At 31.9% G+C, this 23,020-nt stretch overlaps 1 protein-coding gene across 1 annotated transcript; it reads right to left on the bottom strand.

Moving 5' to 3' along the window:
* Nucleotides 1-20,418: 20,418 nt before the first annotated feature.
* On the bottom strand, nt 20,419-22,289 carry LOC106764246 (BAG family molecular chaperone regulator 4). The gene is made up of 4 exons (XM_014648505.2): nt 21,930-22,289; nt 21,219-21,475; nt 20,993-21,139; nt 20,419-20,786 (listed from the first exon to the last, which is right to left on the bottom strand). The coding sequence occupies exons 1-4, from the start codon at nt 22,120-22,122 to the stop codon at nt 20,589-20,591; spliced, it is 795 nt and encodes a 264-aa protein (XP_014503991.1). The 5' UTR covers nt 22,123-22,289; the 3' UTR covers nt 20,419-20,588.
* Nucleotides 22,290-23,020: the final 731 nt, after the last annotated feature.

The raw sequence follows: 23,020 nt of genomic DNA, 5'->3' as shown, positions 1-23,020 counted from the left end.
ATAAAAAAGAAATATTGTTTTACAAACAAACTTTATTCAAAAGGAAAAACTTAAGACTAAAAGAGTTCTCAATAATCTTCCGATATTAACCTTTCTCCTTAAGGCCGTGTCCCTTCCTTAACATCTGTATTATCATCTGCTCCCGTATAAAATAAGACCATCACGATGGAAACCACAAAATCATAATAGAATTGAGCTAACATATAAACATCAAAACATCATAACCATAATACACATCAATCATAATATAACAACCCACCCAAACCTTACATAACCATGTGTCTCTTAAACACTATACAATTACACTGATTATTTAACACAACCACACAAAACATGTTATCATTACAACATCAATGAACTAATGTTGGAATCCGATTTGTAACTCTCACACGCGACTTACCAATATAGGTGTCACCTCCCCTTACTCTTCTCGGAAACCCCAACAAAATATACATATGTCATTTCTCATTACTCTCTTCAAGTTCCCTAGTGAAGTATACATGTGTCACTTCCTATTAATCTCTTTGAGAGCCCTAACGAAGCATACCTCCTGTACAAATACGCGAAGTTACCCTTCACTATCTTTTGTTGAGTCATCAGACACAAGCATACATTTACACTTCCAAATAAACATATATTGACATGTCAGCACAATTATACTAAATAGCATCTACTCCAAAATTTAGACTCGTGTAAAATAATACATCACATACAAACAAGAAGGCAAGAAAGAAAATAAAAACATAAGCTCCCCTTACCTTTTAATCTTTAATACTTCTTTCAACCCCTTCAAAACTCAACCTTTAAAACTTTCTCCCTTCTTCATTGACTTGTCGCCATTTCTATTTAAACTCTTACCCTAAACTTTGTCATCCATATATTTATAAGCCTAATATTTCTAATGGAAATACATTATTTTATTTTCACTTATTATTATCTAACAATAATATATAAGAATACATCATAATATTTAACAATATTTCAGGATATCTTTTAATTTGTAACAATATATAATAACTAAGGATATCTTTTAATATCTTTTCAATTGAATAATTATTCACCAAATCTTATTTCTTAGAATATATTTTAAATAAAATATATCCTCTAAATTATAACTAACAAACTATTTTATCTTTTTCCTTAAAATATTTAACCATATTTATATGTTTTTCTAATTATTAAAATTTCTAGGATCTCACAATACTAGTGATTATTGTTACCAATGCATAACTCATTCTTTTTCAAGTGAGGATTTGTACTTCTCCTCCTCATTCATTCAGAATCCAATGGGGACAAATCACTTTCTGCCACTCCACTAGGTTCATCGTCATTGATAGCGATTGTAACCAGAACTTTGATGACATCACCCTATTGTTCTTCCACTTTTCAAAATGTGTGATCCACCTTTTCTACTCTTCTTTTTCTCTTTTAGAACCTAGATTGGAAACTACTACGACCTCATTGTCAACATTACAATCGTTGCTGATCCTCAACTCTTTCCCTTTTTTTGGTTATGTCAATTTTTAATTGTTTTCTCTTGATGCTCTGTGTGTGATGATGCTTGTGTTTATGAGATGAATGAGGTGGCTATTTTGTATGCAACACAATGATGAATGATGATAGTGAAGCTTGGTGGAAGATGATGAAGCTGAAATGATGTCTTTATAATGTGTAGTATTGGGTTTATGTATAATGTGATCTGCGTTTAATGATGGATTAACAACAAGTTACTTTCTACGTCGGTTATTACCATAATCGACATACAAAGTTATACTTTCTATACTAGTTAGGCACCTACCCACCATAAAAAGTGACTTTTTAGTATAGACATGACAAACTTTTCCATGTTAAAGGAGACTTTCTATGGCTCCTCTGAAATTGATATAGAGTGTAGACTTTCTATGACCTTACAGAACCAACATAGAAAATACAAACATTTTATGTTGGTTTTATCTATGATAGGTCCATAATCAACATTAATAGTTTTTTCTACCTGACATAGAAAGTCTTCGCTACACTAGTAACATTTAATATTTTTTGTCTTTTAAATAGTTTTACTTTATGTTATATAAGAATGCTTAAAAATTAACTTGAAGTGTTAAGTAACCTTATAAATCATATTAAAGTATTTGTTTCTTCTCCTTTTAATTTTTAATTTTGTTTTATTTGAATATCTCTCATTTCTTTATGCAATTTTTCATTCTCTCCATTCAATATTTACCAAGTTTATTTAAATTCTTAAAGTATTTTTCCTCTCAACTCAACATTTTTGTTTTCAAAAATAATAAAAGTTATATTTGTCTTACGTTTTAATTGTGTATAATTGTTATTTAATATCATATTGTCTCATAAAAATTTCTTTAACAATTGAGAGAGAGAGAGCAAAAGCGAGTATGAATACTTACCACTCCACTTGCAACCTAACAAAGATGGGAATATTAGATTCTATATTCTATATTGGTTAAAAATAAAATAAATTTATAATTTATAATTGAATATAAAATTGAATTAGACTTTAAATTTATTTCTTTAAAATGATATTATACTTATTTGAAACCTATCATAATAAGATTTATTTTTTCTTCAATTTAATATATATAGTCGGATGTGAAAAAATATCTTAAAAATGGTATGTGCAGTAGAAATAAGACAAATCTATTGTTCATAGATAGTTGGATATAATACTTATTTTACAAATTTTGTATAATTTAGTTAAATTTTAAATTCATTTTAATATATATATATATATATATATATATATATATATATAAAATATAAATATAAAGAATTCACTAAATCTACACCAACACGTGAGTATGCCTGCGTGTCCATCTTCAAATAAAGTGATAAAAAAAATGTGGACATTGATGAAGTTAATTATTGAGGAGCCAGAGATCTACGAATTCTTTTTTATAAATTTGTTTATTCTTGTAAACCATGGTGAAGCATGTATAATTGGGAAAATAATTAGACGTAGACAGAAAAGAATAATTTGTTGGCATATAGAGTTCATGTGAAAGAAAGAATGCAATGAATGGAGAATATATACTAAAGGCATATGGAGATAGGAAAATGACCCTACAATCACCATGTGACACCACTTAACCTTGTTTCTTCTCTATGTTGTGCTGTCACACCATTCTATACACATACTTCTCCAACTAGCTTTTGGAAAGCGACTCCTCAAGTCCATGCAAATGTGGATACTTCCTGCTGATTATGCACTTCGTGTTTGTGATTTCATGATGTACAAAAATAAACCTGCCGCACCAAAGCCAACTTTGTGTGAGGTGTGTAACTATCCACTTTTGAGATTCTCTCAAATAAATTTTAACTTAAATTCAATATTATTTAACTGCTCGATTGGTTAAATGGTGGATTTAGAAATTAAATTTGATAGTCAAGTAATTATCAATTTAATAGTGTTAAAAGAAATTGGATGATTTTCTTTTTACCATAGGGATCGGACGATATATGATAAGTCATCGAAAACGTCTGGCACGGTCGTGACGTCTTCTCACCGGTAACATGCTAACCTTGTCTGTACCGGTCCAATTTTATGGAATGCCCCTGAAAGGACGCTCGTTCACCGTGCTCGGCGCGGTCGCGACATCCTTCCACCGGTAACATGCTAACCTTATCTATATCGTGCCAACATAACGTCTGCGAAAAGTGTGACCGATCACAGGTAGACCGTCCGACAATGTTTGAAGGACAACATTAAAACGAGATTAAGGTAAAATGTAATTAAGGGTATTGGGCCACTATTGGGCCATGATTAAGATTTTCCTAATCACGGGCCCATGGCAAAAACTATAAATAAAGGTCAAAGGCGTGAGGTAGTTGGTTCATATTTACTGCACATTTATTACTTCTCTCCCTTTACTGAGTGGACAGTGCACTGACTTGAGCGTTGGAGGACCTTTGGCAGGTACCCGGTCGGACGTAATTCGGGAGAAGGATCCAGGACTTGATCGAGCAGAGTTGGTGACAGAGAGACGGGAAGTATAACCGAACGTCCAAGAAGACAAATTGTGTAGATGTCGGTGGTAGCTCAACTCCACAACTGAAACACTGTATATATTTTTACTCACATGTACTAAATTACAATTGGATATTTGTAGAATTCGAAGATATTTAATAAAATAAGTGACGTCTATGAAAAGACATATTATATATTATTTTTAATGAATAATTAAATTTTTATATAATAAATAATTGAGCAAATGTATAGAAATTATTCAAATATAAATGCTAAATACGTATTATTTGATTTAAACTTAAAATTATTTAATAAGAAGCAAGAATATTTGAGAATGTTGGATAAGCTATGATGAAGCTTGATAAATCCATTTTTATTAATTGAGTTGGGTTGTCTTGTGATGAAGGTCAGGCCGACATAACACAGGTTGAGACTAATCGTTTTAGATGAAAATTTGAGATAAACTCTCTTAAATTGAGGGTCAAAATAGGATGACTCAAACCAAAGGTTGAGAAAGACCAAAAATCGAGATGAGTTAAAGGTCGAGACGAGCTAAAAATTAAGATGGGCTGAAGGTTGAGACAAACCAAAAGTCGATGGGCTAAAGGTCAAGACAAACCAAAAATCAAGATGGGTTGAAGGTTGAGATGGGTCAAAAATGGGCTGAAGGTCAAGACATCCCAAAAATCAAGATGGGATGAAGGTCGAGAAAGGTCAAGTCGGGTCAAAGGTTGACTTAGACTAACCTAGACTAAAGTTCGAGACGAGTTAGCTTGAGCCAAATGTCGAGATGGATCAACCTAGGCTAAAAGTTATCCATGATCGATTTAGCTAAAGATCTAGACAGACCTATTTATACTAAAAGTTGAGACGGGCTAACCTAAATTGAATGTCTAATAATATATTTCAAAACAATAATATTTTTTATGTTTAAAAAGAAAGCATATGGGTTAACCCTAATTCATATAGCTTTTTGTGAGGACTTTTTGACCCAGTGAGTTTTTTCTTATCCTAACGCACGTGAGTCAAGATGAATCCCTATGAGGTAGGTCAAATTTACAACTCTAAAAGTGAAAAGAACATCTTGGACTGAGGACCACTCTACACAAATGAAAGTGAGAGAATGTACTTTTTTAAGATTTTGATAATATTATTTTTTTTCTACCATCCCCTCTTTCAATAGTTAAATATCTTTGGGTAGATCATCCTTAAGTGGTATGCCACCTTCCCCATCCTCTTCCATATTCCTTTTCTTTTCCATCTTTCTTCTTTTATTTCAAGTTCTTATGTTCATTTATCAAAATCCTCCTTTTTTCTTCTTTTAGTCTCTTGAAATAAACATTCACATTTAGATAACTTTGTTATCTTAATATCAAATGGAGAATCTTCTTGAGACTTTTTTCAACAACATAAACACAAACACAAAAACAAACAAATTATTTTTTAGAAATTAACAAGAATAACTCTAATTATCGCAATCGATCTCAATCGGATGATGAACAAGAAAAACTTTTATAAAAAAACATAAAATAGTCAGATGTTAGCCATTATTTTCCTTACAAATCATTCTAACCTTCAAATTGGAAAAAGAATAAGATATTTGATATAGAAATGATAAAAGTTGTTGTCTTGCACAAAAGGAGAGAAGAAACAAAATGAAAGAGAGTATCCGATGAGAAATCAGAACATTGTATTACTATCTACTTTCAACAACATGTGACTTTCGAGATCACGTGACAAGTTGATACTACTTGCACATGTCATTTTTAAATTGCTTATAATTATTTCATATATTTTCCATCTTTTCGATGACACCCAATATTGTAATATTTTGGACAAATTTGGGTTCCCTTAAGCATCTCAATATCAACCAAAGAAGAAAGTATTACATTTCCATAATGTCTATCAAATAATAATAATAATAATAATAATAATAATAATAATAATAATAATAATAATAATAATAGTAATTTAGTAACAAAGGAGTCCAAAAATCAAAGGTAGTTAATCGATAAGATAATTGTTTGTAAGACAGTGACTGTTGTAATTTGTAAAAGAAATTTTGAAGTAATCTGAGTTTCTGCGAAATGAATCAGGCCAAGGCTGAAGGGTTAAAGTTGGAATTGGTCATAAGCTGCAACGATCTGAAATTAACCATTCTCCTTTGCACTTCCAACATTCTATCAACTTCTGCTCTGTTCTTTTCAATCTCAACTATCAAAAAAAGGAATTCAACTCTTAAAAATACAAAAATAACCCTCTACTTATTAAATGTTAGATTATATTCTGATTCTAATATGTTTATGACATTGTTACCTTCTTGAAGAATTCTTTGCTTTTCACGAGCAGCCAAATGAAATTTCAATGTGTGATTCTCAATTTCCAATGACAGATGCTTCTTTCGTTGCTCTGCAATTTGCCCATGGAGAACTTCTTTCTTCCTCTGCACACCCAACACTCTTTACTAAGGCTATAGTACAAAATTTTATTCCTCTCAAGTAATTTTTCTTTCTTTAAAAAAAAAAAAATTCAAACCACAAAATATACAACTTCATCATGAATATAATGCGCCAATATAGAATTTAATGATTAAAACATAGTTTCATATTTTCGTAAAAATGTAAGATTGTCTTTCAACATGGAACTAGTGACACTGATATATAGTAAAACACTATATTATTAAATTTTTATAGAACTTAAATATATATATATATATATATATATATATATATACTAAAAATAACATGATATTTTTAAAATAAAAAAAAGAAAGTTAAAAAAACTTAGAAACTACTCCAAAACTGATATTATCTGATGTATATACTCAAAAAGGGTTTATAGAATTTCGTCGACTTACATGACTAGGTACAAAGTATATTAGAGATTATGTAAATTTAGAGTTGGAAGTCCTATATCGATTAGAGATAAAATCAATTCATAGTATATAAGTGAGTGCAAACCTCACCTTACAAGTTGGTTTTATGGGTTGGGTTAGACTTAAAGTTCACTTCTATAACATATAGTATCATAAACATTGTTAAAGTCTTAAAAGTCTACTTCTAACATTTAGTGTCCTAATTTTTCATTAGTGATATTTGTTCTTGGTCACATATTACTTTTAAGGAAAGTAAAATCATTTTATATCCAACAACTAGGCAAATAAACATTGATTGTTTATGCATGAAGAGGGTAAAAATATAAAATTGATTGTTTCAATGGATGGTCTTAATCACCTCGTACGATTTCAATTCGTTTTCCAAGTCAATTCATAGTATATAAGTGAGTGCAAATCTCACCTTACAAGTTGGTTTTATGAATTGGGTTAGACTTAAAAGTTCACTTCTAACATAGTATCAAAATTATTGTTAAAGTCTTAAAAGTCTACTTCTAACATTTAGTGCCTTAATTTTTCATTAGTCATATTTGTTCTTGGTTACATATTCCTTTTAAGGAAAGTAAAATAATTTTATATCCAACAACTATGCAAATAAACATTGATTGTTTATGCCTGAACAGGATAAAAATATAAAATTGATTGTTTCAATGGATGGTCTTAATCACCTCGTACGATTTCAATTCGTTTTCCAAATCATCGATGTATGCAAGTTTCTTCAATCTTGATCTTCGTGCAGCATGTCGGTTTGAGACGATTCTAATCATCAGAAAAAAAATTATACAAAACCACAAACATATATTTTCGTATCTCTATTATAACTACACAAAAGCCAAAGAAGTAAGAATAAGTTTAGAGATCAAAATATTTTTTTAGGTTTAATAATTTTTTTCTTTAATTATACATAAATATTTCATCATTATATATATAAAAACAGCATATACATACCTTTTAAACTTATTTTTCATTTCTTGCTCAATGATTGCTCGGACTTCATTGGAAGTGTTGTGATCTCCATTAGGGTTTTCCTCTGTAAGAATGTGATCATTTTCTGGAATGGTGGGAAGCTTATGGAGTGGATTGAAGGGTTTTTGCCATGGTTGAGCTCTTAGAGGAATAGGCTTAATTAAAGTGGGTATCTTTGACCTTGTTTTTTCTTCTACTAGGTTCCCCCTAATCTTAAATTCTCCCATTTTCCTCTCTTCTTTTGTCTCTCTACAAAACAAGGAGTAAGGAAAATTGATAACTAATTAGTTTGCACGAAATTTAAGCATAGATTTGCATAAAACACAAGATATCTTTGCTAGAAAATATGTTATAAATATGTACATCATCATATATTAGAGAAAGTAGAAAACCCACATATAGCATTTTATTATTATTTTTGTATGGACAGAATATATTTTTTGTTGCATTAATAATATGTCAAATTGAGAGAAGGTAAAGAGGAAAACTACATGCATGTAAAAGGAATAGTGTGAAAAATGTTAATGACGAAACATAAAGCTTATGAATATAGGATTTAATGATCTGGTAAAATGAATGTTTTTTTTATCTCTTTCTCAACACAAAGAAGATACATGTGTATTTACCAAATATACCTTCTAGAAAGAAGCTTTCTTCCTTAAATACGTGGGAAGAACATGGTATGTTTAGTTGTTGGATTAATATAGTTTTTGCTAATTCATGTAATGATTGGTGTATTGCTGTCACATGAATCATATAACTTGGCGATTTTTATCTCAAGCAATTATTAATTGATATTCCAAAACATTTTTGGGAAAAAATGAATATTTTTTAATCAGATATATGAATAGATCATTTGCCATCTATGACTATTGACCACTACACATCTATTAAGAAAATTTATGGCTAGCTAATAGTATTTCCTAATTCATTGATGAATTATGAGATGATGAAGGTTCCCCTGATGTGTTTCAGCACACTACAATGTCTAACATTCACTTTTGTACTAATTTAGATGTTCAAAAATTAAGATTCTTGATTAGTATCGTTCTTTTATTCATCTGTAAACAACAACTAATTAAGACGTGTAGTTAAAACAAAAATGGTATTAATTTTTAAACAAAAATGGATGGCTTGTGTATTAAAATAAATCTAATCAAAACTTACGTAAATTTTAATCGAGCAATTTAACTAACATAGTGTATTCTATTTTGCTTTTATATTTTTATTTTGTTTGAAAAAAAATCACAATTATATTGTTGCATAGAGAGAGAAAGAGAAGGAGTGTGCATGTAAAGATGTATAACAATTTATAAAAATTATATATTTACACGCTAGTTTGATAGTTTGTTGTTTATGTTCAAACATATATTGTTATAGTTTATAAAAATAAGGAAATGTATAAAGGTAAATAAAGAAATAATTAATCCAGCTATTAATTAATTAACTTTATAAAAAGTTGTCATCAGTGTATTATGCTTATTTTGAAAATTGTCGAGTTTTGCATTCTTCACTTTGTAATTATTTGGTAAGCATGTCAAATTAATTCAGTTCTATTTATATTTGTTAAATGCGTGTTCATTCGAATTAAGTTTTGGTATCATACGTTCACAAAACATTTATAACATTTTGTATTAATTTTCGTTGGACACAAATCAAAGTGTGATGTAAAATTAATTACATTTATGTACTTAAATATTAATATAAATTGCAATTAACATAAATTTTATCTTGAAACATATATAAAATATGGATTGTAAGATGCATATAATAATGTAGCAAAAGTAATTTATTTTACTAAACTATCTTACAAAAGAGAATTTAATATTTAAATTTAATTAATTATTTGGTCAGGATTTACGTAAAAGTAATTTAAGTAAATATTATAAAAAAAATTAGTGTTAATTAAGTCTTAATTTTTAAAAAAATCAATTAATTAGGTCTTTTCTCTTGATACTATAACAACTACGGTATATTATGTATCAATTGGTATTTTTTTTTAATTTAATTTGTTTCTAAATTTTTTATTTGTTTCTTATTAGGTTTTTTATCCACGTCATGTCATATGACCTAGTTGTTTCCGTGTCAGACGTGTGTCACAAACGCAGACCGAACTTTCGTGAGGCAGATATGACGCTGTTTCCGGACACGTCGGAGACGAAACTTGCAACTCTGTTACATGACAAGTCGGGACACGCCGGAAAAGATGCTAATGGGAACGCGAGAAGAAAGGAGGAGAGGGAACGAGAGAACAGAGCTTCTACAGAGCTTCTGAAAACAGTTTGCAAACTCAATTATAGGAGAAGAAAGTTGAACATTTCAATATTAAACATCCGACCAGAGGAGAAAGTACATTCTGGAATTTTTTTTTTTTTTAATTTGAGATATGAAAACCTTTTTATTTGTTGCAGAAGAGCTAACACCCCTTTTCCTTTCACTCTCGTAACAATAATATTTTCTGAATTTGTCAATACCTCTCACACTTGTCTTCAAATTTCATGCATCTCAGAGTTAAAATTATCTATAGAATCAATTTTTATAAAAAAAAAACTATTTTTACATCACGAAATTTAAGGTATAACCAATTTTGAATTAATATATATAACTTTTTTAGATTAAAGTTTAATTTAGTTTTGTCAAAATTTATGTGGTATAAGAGTGTTTAAAAGTTTATGGAGATAAGGAAATTACACTTTTTGTCAAGATATCATGAAACATAAAATAAATAACATGTGAGTGGACACAGAGAGGAAAAAAATAGACTTACGACTTTCTTGTAGATGACTACTGCAGTGACAACAAACATAAAATTGAATGTAATAATGAATTCTAAAGTCAAATATTAGCCATATCCACAATAAGGAACGGTAACTCTACCAGTCATGAAAAGATGATAAATCCTTTTCAAAGTAAATGCAATACAAATCGATGCCAAAACTTGTGCACCAATATAAATAGGCGCTGCAATTTAATGATCACATATATCAATGAAGAAGAACCTAGTTTTTTATAACACAGAAAAATTAACTAAAGAATTTGTACACACATGCTTCTATGGGAAGTGCTTCAATACAACAAAGGAAAAGGTAACAACTAGTTTTACATGAGCTCTAGAGATATGTCTGGTGGCAAATATGCCAATTATAACCGTAAGACCAACTGTGACAGCACAACTAAGGGTCTTAAGGGTCTCAAAGTCATGGTTGATAATGGCAGCAACAGTGATAGCAAACATGATAATAAAGGTTCCAATAAACTCAACACCAACATTTCTTGCTAGAGGGAAAAGAGAAGGCCATAACAAGTGTTGAATAGATTTCATTATAATTTTCTAGAGCCATCAAAATGGGTTACAACCCGCGGACCAACCCGGCCCGTCACGGGTTTGGGCCAGGTTGGGTTTGGAAAATACAACCCACTTATATGCGGGTCAGATTTCAACCCGGTTCATTTAGACCCGGCTCATGAGGCTTGAACCCGTGGTGAGCCGGGTTGACCCACTAACCTACCTACCTAATTTTATTTTTTTAATTTATTATTTTATTTTTGAAACCCTAAAAAATAAAATACTTTCTTTACTCACTATGTATACCAAAAAAGTAACATCTGCTCTCACAAATCACTCTTACTGTACTTGCTCTCATTTGACGGTGTTCTCACCCTAACTTTACTGACATTCTTCAAGGAGCAAGTAAAACACCCTTCTCTTTTTCTTCTTTTTTCTCCACATTTTTGTTTTTTCACTTCTCTTTCTTTTTTTTTTCAAAAGTCTTATAATGACAAAAATAGGGATTTGCGAATTTGTTTTTTGTTCTGGGGGATTTGAAGACATGAAATGATTTTTTTCATGTTTTGACATGCTTATATAAGATTTTGTTCATTTTATTTAAACAATTTGAATATACATTATTTGAACAAGCTCTTTTTTATATCTTTGAATTTGGGAAATTATGTTACAGATTAAACTATTAATTTTTTGTTGATGTTATTGAGCACTGATTCTCTTTTTTTTTTTACTAATATTTTTTTATTGATTGTCGGAATTGTTCTGATATTAGGAAAATCTTTATTAGTGAATTTGGAGAAAACAAGAACAAGGGTCAAGGGTTACAACAATTGATGTGATCAACTACATTTAGGTTGGTTTGACATTCAGGATGATTCAAGAGAGCATAATATTGTGGATTTATCTATTCAAAATTCTAATATTGTAAATGGATAAGGAACAAAAAATGATAAATATAAGAAACTTATTTGTATGTTTTTGTATTTGTTTTTGGATGACATTTGGATTATATTGTACTTTTAATTATTATTTTGAATTGTCTTTAACATAATTTTTTAGGAGTGAAATTTGTTTAAATTTAAATTACAGAAAGTTTGTATTTTTTTTATTTTAAAAAAAATATAATTAAATGGGATAGTGAGCCAACCCGTTTACCCACCAACCCGTGGTGGGTCGGGCCGAGTTCAAGTTTTTCTGACTCGCTAATAAATGAGTCGGGCTGGGTTGACTCACTAAGTGACCAACCCGTGGTGGGTCGGACCAGGTCGAGCCGGATTACTCGTTTTGACAGCTCTGTAATTTTCCATATGGCACGCTACCGAGAGATCAAATAGTTTTGTGGTGAGTGAGAAGAAGAAGAATCATGCCACTTAGAGGAAGAATGAAAAAATGTTATAAAGTATATATAAAAACTTGACAATTATTTTGCACAGTATTACGATTCAAGAAAAATCGTTATGAAGGAAACTTAGTTGACAAAAGGAAAACATAGATTTGGTAGGAACGTGCGAGCCATTTACTTTTTCTAAACCTAAAGTGATATTTTGAACGTTCATTGATTCATAATAAGAAAGAGTTGTAAATTCTATTTATTTTTCTTTTGTTTTAACTTCACCTTCTTGAATAAATTCTAAGCATTTACAATGTCAGAAATTTTGTAGCACCTTAAAACTGTAAAACATGTTTTTTTATCTTATAATATTTAATATTATTCAATTAAAATTAAAAAGGTAAGAATATCAAAGTGAACTAATTTTGTTATTAGGTAAAAATAAGTTAATTTAATTTAATTCACTTTTTATCATTTTTTTATAATTTATAAATTTTGTAATTTTGATTGATCTGTCATTTATTTTATTAAAGGTTTAATCATTTAAATGGTCTTTCTTTGGGTGGGAATCTCAAATAGGTTCCTTAATTTTTTTTTTCGATTTCAATTGTGTTCTAACTTTTGTAAAATTGTTTCAGTTAGACCCTTTATGACGATAGAATCACGTTGACGTAGCATGTTGATCTTGGTTATTTAAATGATGAAGCACGCTGATGTTGGTTTTTTAAATGACGTGGTGACTTATTTTTGTGTGTTCTCTTATTTGTAGGTGGTTTGCTCGAGGATGGTTTGGTTTCCATGGAGGTTGGGTTTGCGAATTAGGGTTTTTGCGGTGACCCACAATGTTTTGTAGTTGTCGGTGGAAAAAACCAAGCTTGAGAGGAGGCATTGTTGTGGGTCGTGATTTCTGTGGAGGCTCGCGAATTAGGGTTCCTGGTCCATAGAGATTGGGGTTCGTCTTCACAATGAAAGGAGATTTTATGGGTTTGTGATTTTTGTAGGCTCGCGAAGAAGATTATTGCGATAGAGGGTTTGAGTTTCTTTGGTTTCTGGTTTTGATTTCTACATGTGTTGATTTCGCGGTGGAGGAGAAGATTGAATATGATGGCTCGCGAATGTGAACTAGGGTTTCTTGTAGGTTTCTCGTTCAAGCGAGGTTGGTGGTGCTACCATGGTGGTAACAAATGGTTTTTGCGACGACGTTGACAGTGGTAGGCCGAGAGGCGAAGAAGATGGTTGCGGTGGAACGAACCTGGTGGCACCCATTGAGAAGAGGAACTTGTGATGAAGTTTTCTACAGGTTGGTGGTTGTTTGCGATTTCCGCCACGGTGAATTGTGGAGGTGCATGGTGGAACTCATGGTGACAGGTTGGTCAGATGAGGTAGTTGTTGGCCTTAGGAACATTTACGACAACAAAAAGAATGAGAAATTGGAATTAGGGTTTCTGGTGAAAAAGATGTTGAAATCGCAAGATTTGATGAGGTGACTGCCTTCCATTAGTTGATTAGGTGTGTAACGTCATTTGAAAAACCAACATCAAGCATACTAAATATTTATCACATTTAGAAAAAATACTATAAAAAACACTAAATACAAATTAAAATATTAATTTATATAATCAGTCAAACAAATTTTAAGTATAAAAATCATTCAAATATTATAGAATAGTATATCAGTTTAAAAAAAATCTAAATATTAAATTACATAATTAATTAAAAATAATAAATAATCATAATAAGTAATCATCTGAAAAATTATAAAATTGTTCTAAAGTATAATAATCTCACTGCAAAATTTTATATACAACTTTGTCTGCAAAACTTATTATATACAACTTTGTATATGAAAACTTTCATGTGCTACACAAGAGCTAACATCACTCTTTCTTTCACTCTTATAACAATAATATTTTCTGGATTTGTCGCAACACCCCTCACACTTGTCTTTAATTTTCATGCATATTTGAGATTTGAAATTATGTATGAAATCAAATTTTATAAGAAAGTTTCTTTTCACATGCATGAAATTTAACATATAACCAATTTTGGATTAATATTATATAATCTTTTGTAGATTAAAGTTCAATTCAGTTTTGTCAAAGTTTATGTGGTATAAGAGTTTTTAAAAGTTTATGGAAACACAAAAATTACATTTTTTCTCTCTCTAAAACAAAACAGATCCTCTATCATCAATAAGACATCATGGAACATAAAATAAATAACTTGTGAGGGGACACAGAGAGGAGAAAAATAGACTTACGGCTCTGGTGTCGGTGGCTACTGTAGTGACAAGAAACATTAGATTGAATGTAATAATGAATTCTAAAGCGAAAGATTGGCTATATCCACCGGAAGGAATTGTAACTCCACCACTCATGAAAGGATGATAAACCCCTTTCAGAGCAAATGCGACACAAATTGATGCCAAAACTTGTGCACCAATATAAATAGGCACTTGCAATTTAATGATCAAATATATCAATGAAGAAGAACTTGGTTTTTGATAGAACAAAATAATTAACTAAAGATTTTGTATGCACATGCTTCCATGGGACGTGCTTGAATACAACAAAGGAAAAGGTAATAACTAGTTTTACATGAGCTCTAGAGATATGTCTGATGACAAATATGACAATCATAACCGTAAGACCAGTTGTGGCAGCACAACTAAGGGTCTCAAAGTTGTGGTTGACAATGGTGGCAGCAGTGGCAGCGAAAATGATAATAAAGGTTCCAATAAACTAAACACCAACATTTCATTCCAGAAGGATAAGAGAAGGCCATGAAGATGCACTAGAAGTGAATGAGGTAACAAGTGTTGAATATATATTTCATTATAATTTTCCATATGGCACGCTACCGAGAGATCATATAGTTTTATGGTGAGTGAGAAGAAGAAGAACCATGCCACCCAGAGGAAGAATGAGAAAATGTTATAGAGTATATATAAAAAGGTTTAATAGCCAATTTTGTCCTCAGTTTCGTTGACAAATCTCAATTTAGTCTCTCGTTTTAAAAGTGATTGAAATGGGTCCTTACTTTCAAAATTTTGAGTCAAATTAGTCCCTTCGGTCAAACAGAAACAAACAACGTTAAGTGCTTAATGATTTGGCATAAGAGATATTATTTTATAGATATATCTATAAAATAATATCTCTTATGCTAAATCATTAAACCCTTAAGACCATTTATTTCTGTTTAACAAAAGGGACTAATTTGACTCTATAATGCGTAGTTATTAGGATTTAAAATACATTAGCACATTAGTTGATTTATAGTTATTCGTTTTAGACTTTTTACAAAATGCTTTAAACATTATGTGATGTAAATATTGACTGTTGCATTGAATTTATGTTGTAAATATACTGTTTGATATGCAAGTATGTTTTTGTGATAGTGGATATCACAAAAACATACATGCTATTAAAAACATTTCGCAAAGTATAGGCCTCAGTTGTGGCAAAAACCGAAATAGAAAGCCTGTATATGGCCTCGGTTCAACCACAACCGATGTCATAGGGTGCATGTGATTTATAAAAAATAAAGGGCTTTGGCATCGGTTCTAGCTTGAACCGCTACCATAGGCCTACGTTATTACCTCGGTTGAACCGAGGTAATAACCCCTCCACCCTTATTTTTTTTTGTGTTCCATATTACCTTAGTGCAGAAAAACCGAAGTAGAAACATTGGACATATTACCTCGGTTGGAACCGAGGCCAAAAGCCCCTTTTTTTTATCTCGCTAGTATATGTCTCGGTTCAAAAACCGAAGCGTATTGTAAAAAACAACCATTGTCGTTTTCCTTCGCTGCACTAGTGTTAGTTCATTAGTAATCCTAAACTCTTGAACTTAATATATGGTTGCTTGTTGAGGATTCAAGAGATTGAATATTGATAAGTTATCATAGGCTTAAAGTGATTAGGGATAGGATTTGAGTATGCTAATGAGTTAATTTTGACATGAATATGGAATCGAGATGTTTGTCAATGCAGGAGAATGAAATGTTTGAACTCTAGTCTCAACAAATTATAAATACTCTATGATACATTTCCTTACACACAAATTTTTTTATAAAAATATCAAAAAGATTTTCTTATGTTTTGTGAACTTTGAGGTCTAATTGAGTTAAAGTGCAGGAGTTATTAAGTGTTGCAAAAGTACCTTGGGAGAAAACGATATTTATCACTTGTTACACTGCACCGGTTCACTTTGCATTGCTTTAGCAGCTAAAAAGTTTTTGATCAACATAAATTCTCGCTTGAGATAACTATTAATTGGTTTCTTGAAATCAGGAAAAAAAGCCTTATTGTTGAGAGAAAGGTGTGATTAATTCTTGGGGAGTATGACCAGTTTCGCTTAGAACTAGAGAAAAGACACTGGGACATGGTATTAAGGGACCTTTTTAACGAAATTGACAAAGTGATGGTGAAATAGTTCTATGCAAATGCATATCAACAAGAAGGAAATGGGTCAAGACAATGCAAGGTGTGGGGGAAGCTTATCAAATATGACAAGAGGACCTTATATACTTTCCTAAGGACAACTGCAGCTCCTTCTGGCTAAGTGACACCCTTTAATGCATTCTTGAGTGGCCAAAATGAATATGAGGAGATAACCTCAACTTTATGCATCCTTGGCTACACTTACATCTTAGGTGTCAATGGCATATGCCCGTTCGCATTCTCTAGAAGCACTTGAAACTCTTTGGCACATATGTGGAGTGCCTTCGCCTTCACCAACCTTAGGCCCAACACACATACCTTTGATTATAATTTAGAGATGTAATATCTCATTTATAAGATAGTGATGGGGATGGATATGGATGTCGGTGCCCATATGTCTCAAGACATAGCCTACACCGCAAACACGCCCAATGTAAATTTAGGCTTCCCTGCACTAATCACCACTCTCTGTAGGGAGAAGGGAGTTTATTCTGACACTCATGTGCTTCTCTCCCTCCAACCCACTATTGATAAGAAGTTCATGAAAAAAGCTACATTAACAGAGCAAAGCTCTCTATTTTTAGTGAACCTACCCCTGCCCTTGCACCTAGAGCCGCTTGCCCTTGGCGTCCTACATGTGAAGCTCTTGCTACATTTGAGGCTACCTTCCAGGCAGTCATGTCCGAGATGCTTGCTCAATAGGAAGATATGTGGATAGGCTAGCAAACAATCTAGTAAGGATACGTTGCCCTCATGGACAACATGTATTGGTTGTCTCATGGTGTTCTAGACTTTTCCAATGAAACTCTTATGACAAGAACCCAATTCGAGATACATATTCCTTGGCTTGAAGGTATGCCTTACTCTTAGTGGGTGGGAGCTTTAATGTTGCCCGTGATGAAGGAGCAAAGGGAGATGATGTTGAAAAAGGGCAGAGAGGTCAAGAGGATCCTAACATAGCTTGGAGACCATGGCATCACAATAGTTCTATTTGAGAATTTTTATCTTGTTGTTTTTGTCATTTTAGTTTCTCTTAGTCTGTTTTAGTTTTTTTATATAAGTATTTTAGTTTATGTTAAAATAGTTTCATGTGGTGTTTTAAATTGATTTTTCGTGGTCAACCTTGTTTTTGGATGTCTTTCTTTTTGCTTTTGGAATTTAGAGCTTTGATTTCCTTGCATGACAACTTATGTGATCTTGAGAAAATCCTTGCAAATTTAAGTGTTAAGATTTATGGATGTGGTTGCAATATGATTCATTCTTTATCCTTTTTTATTATGACCAAGAGGATTGAATATTTCAGTGTGATGATAATGTATATATAAAGTAAGTAAGAAAATTGTTATTGTTATGAAGTTGATTTTTACATGATTCTTTTAAATGCATACACACACTTGTTTGGAAATGAGAAAAACAATTATTGTTTTGTGAAATGAAACTACTTGACCAAATGACCACCCCTAATGCACAACATTGAATCATTTGTAAACCTTTTGAGCTTTGTAAATTGTCTTGTGACCCCTAAGCTTGTAAAATAAAAAATTACCTTTCCCCACACCCTAGAAGAAGAGAATAAGAAATATGTTGAGGAGGGTATGAGTTGGGACTAGGGATGAAAAAAAATATCCATGTTCACAGGTAAAATCCATTGCGAATAGTTGGTAACTACAGTTAATTGGTACCTGAGGGTAATGTATAATTTAGTACTCGCTCATTAACGAGTCGGGTTCGAGTATCATACTACATGTACCTACTAGAAGCTACTCGCCTAGCCAGTCATCAACACTTGCCTAGTGAGACTTTGGCAGCACTAGCGCAACCAAGAAGCCCAATGAGTAGAACAATCCAATGTGTTAGAAAGGCTACCTCTTGCCCAGCTAAAGGATTATCTGGCCCAATGAGAAAGAACTTTTTAGTGCATGGTTCAAAGTGCTGAAAGTTGAAGAAAGTTTTTTTTTTTTGGACATGGAAACGAACCTTAAGCTTAAGACACAGGTTGAGGTCTTTCTAGGCTTACATTCATCCCCCATTGACCAAGAAAGCTTCTAGGCTCTTTTTCAAGTGAATTTACTTTGTCATATTAAAACTCTCTCCTTCAACTATAAAAGGAGAAGCTCCCCTCTTATATTTTCTTAGAACTTGAATGAGATTAGTGAAACTTTGCCAAAATTGCAAGACTCACCTTTCAAGTTTTCTTGGAGTTGTCTCTTTTCTAGACTTCTTCTACCTTTTCCTTTAAAGTTAGCCCAACCTCCTTCTAGGACGTATCAATTACCCATTCATCAAGACACTACATCTCATCTTCCTCATGCTTTCGGTCCATCATCAACTTCATCAAGGGATCTTCATCAACTTTGTTGACGTTGCTTCCATCATTATCTTTAGGTATTTCTTTTGTGTGCCTAATCTTTGCTCTTAAGCTTTATTTTCTTGATTGTCTTGTTCAACACTGTTAGTTTTGTCTCACCATAACTCCTTTTGAAGAGTTTTTGTTCATTTTGACCTTTATTTGCCTTCTACTTAGATTTCTACCTCATGGATTTGGTTTAATTTTTGGTGTAGGAACTTCTTTGAAGTAAACCGAACCTAGAGATAACATCTTGAGAGATTGGAGACCTCTTTGGACCTTGAAACCTTGAGGAGGAGACAAGAAGAGAACGAGTAAAACACTCTAGAGAGGAACAAGCATCATTTGTATATATTTTTTGAGTTGTGAAATTGTCTTATTTTTGGACTTGTAACTCACAGCCTTATTTGATGTCTTGGGGAATCTTTGATGCTCAATCTCATTTCCTAACAAGAACCTCTAAACCATATTTGAAAACATTTTTAGTTTGTAAAGATATAAAGGTTCCAAAGTGCCTTCTAACTTTACCATTAAGTTGCATAGTCTAATTTAATTGGTTATAGTTTAGTGTGTCCACTTTTGTATCAAACTTAATTTCATTTGAAAAGTTTGATGCAAGAAGGTTTAAGATAAACTTTAGCTAGGAAATGTTTAAATTTTAAGTAATGATTAGTGATTCTCAAATGTTTAAATTTTAAGTAATTCTTAGTGATTCTCATTCACATCCCTAAAAGTGAACTTCAAATCTTTTTGTCTCTTTAAATCTCTTAAGAAATTTATTTTTATTTGAAATACAAGTTTATGGATTGATTTTTTTTTTCAAAAAACTTAAGAATATTTAAGATACCTTATTACCAAATTAATAATAAATCTAGTGAAGAATCCAACCAAGTTTAAAACATTTGGAGAAAGAATTAAAATCACTCAAAATTTAACAAAAACAATAATCTATTTTGAAAGAAAAAAAAAGTTAAAAAAAATCAATATCTTATCATCTTAAAATAAAAAGAAAAAACTTAGAATTCTTATTAAAAAATAAAATTAAAAAAAATAGAAATACAGGATCAAATAATTCTTAAAATATTTTTATTTTAGAAAGGCTCAATTTTATAATAGAAAAATGAATTATTTGTTATTATTATATTATGTTAGATATATGACTGATGGCAGAGAAGGCAAAATCATGTGTTCATTCTGACATGGAGAAGTAACATGTACAGGTATCCATTTATTAATTTGTACAACCCTTCTTCACTTCTGAAAACATCTCTGTCATTGCACAGACCAAGTTTCATTGAATCCTCTTCTACAAATAAGCAAACTCAGTGGAAAGAATTTGCATTTATTCAAAGTGCTCCCAGTTTTTAGTAATCACAGTTGATGTTGGAAATGAAGTTGGTGACTTCAAGCTTCCAACTCCTGATTCAAATGCCTCCCAAATTACTGGTACTGCATTCATGTTACCACCATTGCTAAATGCACCACAATTTCTTGCTTTCAGGTTGTCAACACTGTCCACATAACGTTGTACACGACGAACCTGTGTTCAAACAAAGACTTATGTGTCAGATTTCACTATCATCTTGGAGTCTGCATAAAGTGAGAAAGTGATTGGAACTATCCAAAAACTCACCTAATTAACATAGTTTAATTCTTGTATCAAAGGACACAGCATATATAAATTAAGCTCATATGACGATAATGATAATAATTAAATACTAGAATTGCTACAAATAAAGTATCAACCTCAAATCTTCTATGTACTTTGGCTTCTCCATCAGCAGCAATGGAATCCAGTTTAAGCAATTGGAGCATTAGCAGTTCTGTCAAGATTGCAAATTCTTTGTCTTCAACCTTTGTACCACCAAAAACAGTTGTCTCCAAAGCAACCACCTATACACCATCAAACATTGCTACCATTATTTTCAAAATTCCAATGAAGTTATTCTGTTTTCATGACAAGGAAAAGCACCTTCTTATGTAGCTTGTCAACTTCTGTTCGGACCGTGGAGATGGCTTCCCATGCCTTCAAAATATCTTCACTCTTCTGCATCTCCTCGAGCTTCTTCTCTTTGCTGGCTGGATCCTCAAGCAATACAACCTTAGACATGTCTTTCAGCCCCACCATATGCAAGCATTCCTCATCCTCCTTCTCTTTCCCTCTAAATAGTAACCTTTGCTCCTTAGGCTCAAGACCAGTCTCGGTTGCAAGCACCCCTTTTAGATGCCCTTCCATTCAGCCAAAACAGACCACTCACTCATCAATCTCAGAATCTAGCTACTTATAATTCTAACAACATGCCTGCTCTGAATTCTAACAACCTTTTTCAACATAACGATAATGTTACTCTCGCCAAAACGTATGCTTTCAGCAAAGTCAATGTCAAACAAAGATTAAACATAAAAGGGAAGAAGGGGATTGATGGGTTAATATTGTCTGGACCTGAAGTACTGATTCCAACATCTCTTAATCCAGAGAAATTTCCCACTTGGTACTTCTCATGAGATAAAATAAAACCCATGTAAAAAACAAAAAAAAAAAGTGATCTTTTGGATGATTTCAAAAGAGGTTATAAATTATAAATTGTATTGAACGTTACCCTTTTGATACCAGGATCAAAGGTGTGTAAATTAGGAAACAGTAGGAAATAACTTCCCCAAATGCAAACAATCCTATGCTTACCAAAAGTGGATTGTGCAGGAACAGTGACCTCATGGTGATAAGAACCATGAGAGACCTTGATTTTGATCATGGGACTAGAAGAGGAGTCAAGGGATTGTCTCTTCTGAACAAGCATGCCACCAGGTCTGAGCTCCCAATCTATGCTTCCCTTAACCCCATCATTAGCTTCACCTTTTGAAGATGATCTTTTCATTGGAAACAGTAAAATTGGTAAAATATAGCAATAGGATGATAAAGAGAGAAGAAGGTGGAGCTAACTGAGAGAAGCAAGAGAAGAATCAGAAGAAGAAAAGAAGTCACTGGAGTAAGCAAACAAAAGTGGTTTCGGACAGGGACCCCTCAACTGTCTTTTGCAAAAACAACACTTGCTCAGCTACAATACACAAAAAAAGAAAGTAGAGTTGGTACAAAACTATACCGTACACAGACTCTTAACACATGCAAAAATCATTTCAACGTATTTAGCATACTGATTAGAATCATTACCCTTTTTTTCTCGTTGAATCATAGCTTTGGAGGTGTTCACATAGAACCTGACAGAGACATTGAATGAACAAGACAAGCTTCCAACTCAACACTTATGAAAACTGTAAGTTTTAGTACGATAACATGCCAAACTTTTTTTACTAAGCCTGTTTAAACCAATGTTCTGTTGAATTCAACCACTGTGGAAACATTATTGCTACACGCCAGTTTCCCTGTGCGGGTAGAACCTTACTATGGAACCACATCATGCACATGCAGAGATGTACTCGTAGAGCAATTAACGGATTTTTTTTTTTTTTCTCACATAGTACAGAACGCAGTTAATATTACCCAGATAGCATAATGTGATTTGTACAGCACACTTTTTTTTAAGGTCACAATTTAGTTTCTAAAAACCGAATTCTAAGTTATATTTGATTTTTTTTTTTATAATCTCAAGTTAGAATTCGGTTTCAAAATTGAGTTGAATTATATTTATTTTATAATTTTAGATTAGAATTTTATATTTTAAATTTTTTTATAAAGATTTTTATTTTTTAAGTATTTATAGAAAAACATTTAAATGATTTTTTACTTAACAATTCAATGGCCTAATGTGTTTATTG

This window comes from Vigna radiata, chromosome 6 (genome assembly GCF_000741045.1).
Source record: "Vigna radiata var. radiata cultivar VC1973A chromosome 6, Vradiata_ver6, whole genome shotgun sequence".
Lineage (NCBI taxonomy): Eukaryota > Viridiplantae > Streptophyta > Magnoliopsida > Fabales > Fabaceae > Vigna > Vigna radiata.
This window is presented reverse-complemented; position numbering and strand designations above follow the sequence as displayed.